Source organism: Austrofundulus limnaeus, unplaced genomic scaffold (genome assembly GCF_001266775.1).
Source record: "Austrofundulus limnaeus strain Quisiro unplaced genomic scaffold, Austrofundulus_limnaeus-1.0 Scaffold2225, whole genome shotgun sequence".
NCBI classification, from domain to species: Eukaryota; Metazoa; Chordata; class Actinopteri; order Cyprinodontiformes; family Rivulidae; genus Austrofundulus; species Austrofundulus limnaeus.
The window spans coordinates 1,940-3,862 of NW_013954627.1; the positions used below are offsets into that span (position 1 = coordinate 1,940).

The 1,923-nt window shown below is 47.7% G+C and overlaps 1 protein-coding gene across 1 annotated transcript in view; it reads left to right on the forward strand.

The window, feature by feature from the left end:
• Positions 1 to 282: 282 nt before the first annotated feature.
• LOC106537281 (nardilysin) overlaps positions 283 to 1,923 on the forward strand; it is a gene marked incomplete at its 5' end in the record, with an annotated part of 18,432 nt that continues 16,791 nt past the window's right edge. The window contains 7 exon segments of the mRNA XM_014034668.1: positions 283 to 436; positions 513 to 586; positions 661 to 756; positions 868 to 990; positions 1,051 to 1,108; positions 1,190 to 1,263; positions 1,393 to 1,462. Of these exon segments, the coding sequence (XP_013890122.1) occupies positions 283 to 436; positions 513 to 586; positions 661 to 756; positions 868 to 990; positions 1,051 to 1,108; positions 1,190 to 1,263; positions 1,393 to 1,462 (649 nt within the window).

Genomic DNA, 1,923 nt, shown 5'->3' on the forward strand with positions numbered 1-1,923 from the left:
GTTGACTCCTGGTTGTGTTGACCTCCTGGTTGTGTTGACTCCTGGTTGTGTTGACACCTGGTTGTGTTACCTCCTGGGTGTGTTGACTCCTGGGTGTTTTACCTCCTGGTTGTGTTGACTCCTGGTTGTGTTGACACCTGGTTGTGTTACCTCCTGGGTGTGTTGACTCCTGGGTGTTTTACCTCCTGGTTGTGTTGACTCCTGGTTGTGTTGACACCTGGTTGTGTTGACTCCTGGGTGTGTTGACTCCTGGTTGTGTTGACTCTTGTGTGTCTGTGTCAGTGGTGTTCATGGGCAGTCAGGAGGACCCTGCAGACAACGGTCTGGAGGTCTTCCTGCAGGAACATGGAGGCAGTGCCAACGCCTCCACTGACTGTGAGAGGACCATCTTCCAGTTTGAGGTGCAGAGGCAGGTGTTCAGAGAGGCTCTGTACAGGTGAGCTGACAACCTTCTGGTTTCCACTCTAGGCTCAGGTGAAGCTCTCAGGTGACGGTGTGGTCTCTGTTTCCAGGTGGGCTCAGTTCTTCGTCTGTCCTCTGTTGAGTGAGAATGCAGTGGACAGGGAGGTGGAGGCTGTGGACAGTGGTGAGTCCTCCARCTGTTTTATTGTTGACGTCCTTCAGGTGCAGCTCCACCTGTGCTACCTGTCGTCTCCTCAGAGTTCCAGCTGGCCAGGCCGTCTGACTCTCATCGTAAGGAGGCCTTGTTTGGGAGTTTGGCCAAACCAGGACACCCTATGGGCAAATTCTTCTGTGGTGAGCAGGACAGACCCTGAGAGAACAGGAACCACACAAACACAAACAGCTGTCCTGTCTGAACGTTGGACCTGAACCTGCCGATCAGGTGTMCTGAATCTCTCTCTACAGGTAACGCTCAGACGTTAAAACATGAGCCCAAAGACAAACACATCAACACCTACGAGAGGCTGAAGGACTTCTGGAGGAGATACTACTCTGCTCACTACATGACTCTCACTGTTCAGTCCACAGGTAGGCAGGACTGTCCCCACCTCACCTGTTGTCCTACCTGAATCTGCTCTTTTTCTGTAGAAACCCTGGACACTCTGGAGGAGTGGGTGAGAGAAATCTTCATTAAGATTCCCAACAAGTAAGCCTGTGAAAGATCAATATTTTTACTGTTTTCCTTCGTTACATAAGTATTTATTTTATTTCTCACCTGTGTTTTCAGTAACGAACCTCCACCTGACTTCTGTCACCTGCAGCAGCCGTTTGATACACCTGTTTTCAACAAACTCTACAGAGGTCACTTTTTAATCTTATCGTTGGTTTGGAGACATCTTTAGTTATTTTGAGCTTATTTTAAACAACCACATGGACTGTTTTCTTCTCTGTGTTCATGTTCCATCGTTGAAAACATGATCCGATGATCAGTGGTTCCAGTGAGAAAGGTTCATTCTCTGACCATCAACTGGGCCGTTCCCCCACAGGGGAAACACTACAGGTGAGCCTGATCCACAGACCGCTTTAAAACCATCAGCAGGTAAAACAGAGAAAACTATAGTCATTCCACTTCTGATCCCAAACACTCTGATCCCAAACACTCTGATCACCAAACACTCTGATCCCAAACAATCTGATCCCAAACACTCTGATCACCAAACAATCTGATCCAAAACACTCTGATCCAAAACACTCTGATCCAAAACACTCTGATCCCAAAAACTGATCCCAAACACTCTGATCCCAAGCACTCTGATCCCAATGTAGGGGTCACCTCGAGTGAAGAAACAGGAATTACTGCCTGAAAGCAGGTCTCGCACAGGCCTGAGAGCACACAAACTGGCAGGAACGCTGGACTTTAGGCCATGATGGGTCATTTCATGATTCAGAATGTTTACGCATTTGTTAATCATAATAACGACATGTCACAAAGAATATAGAATCACTTCTATTATTTTATCG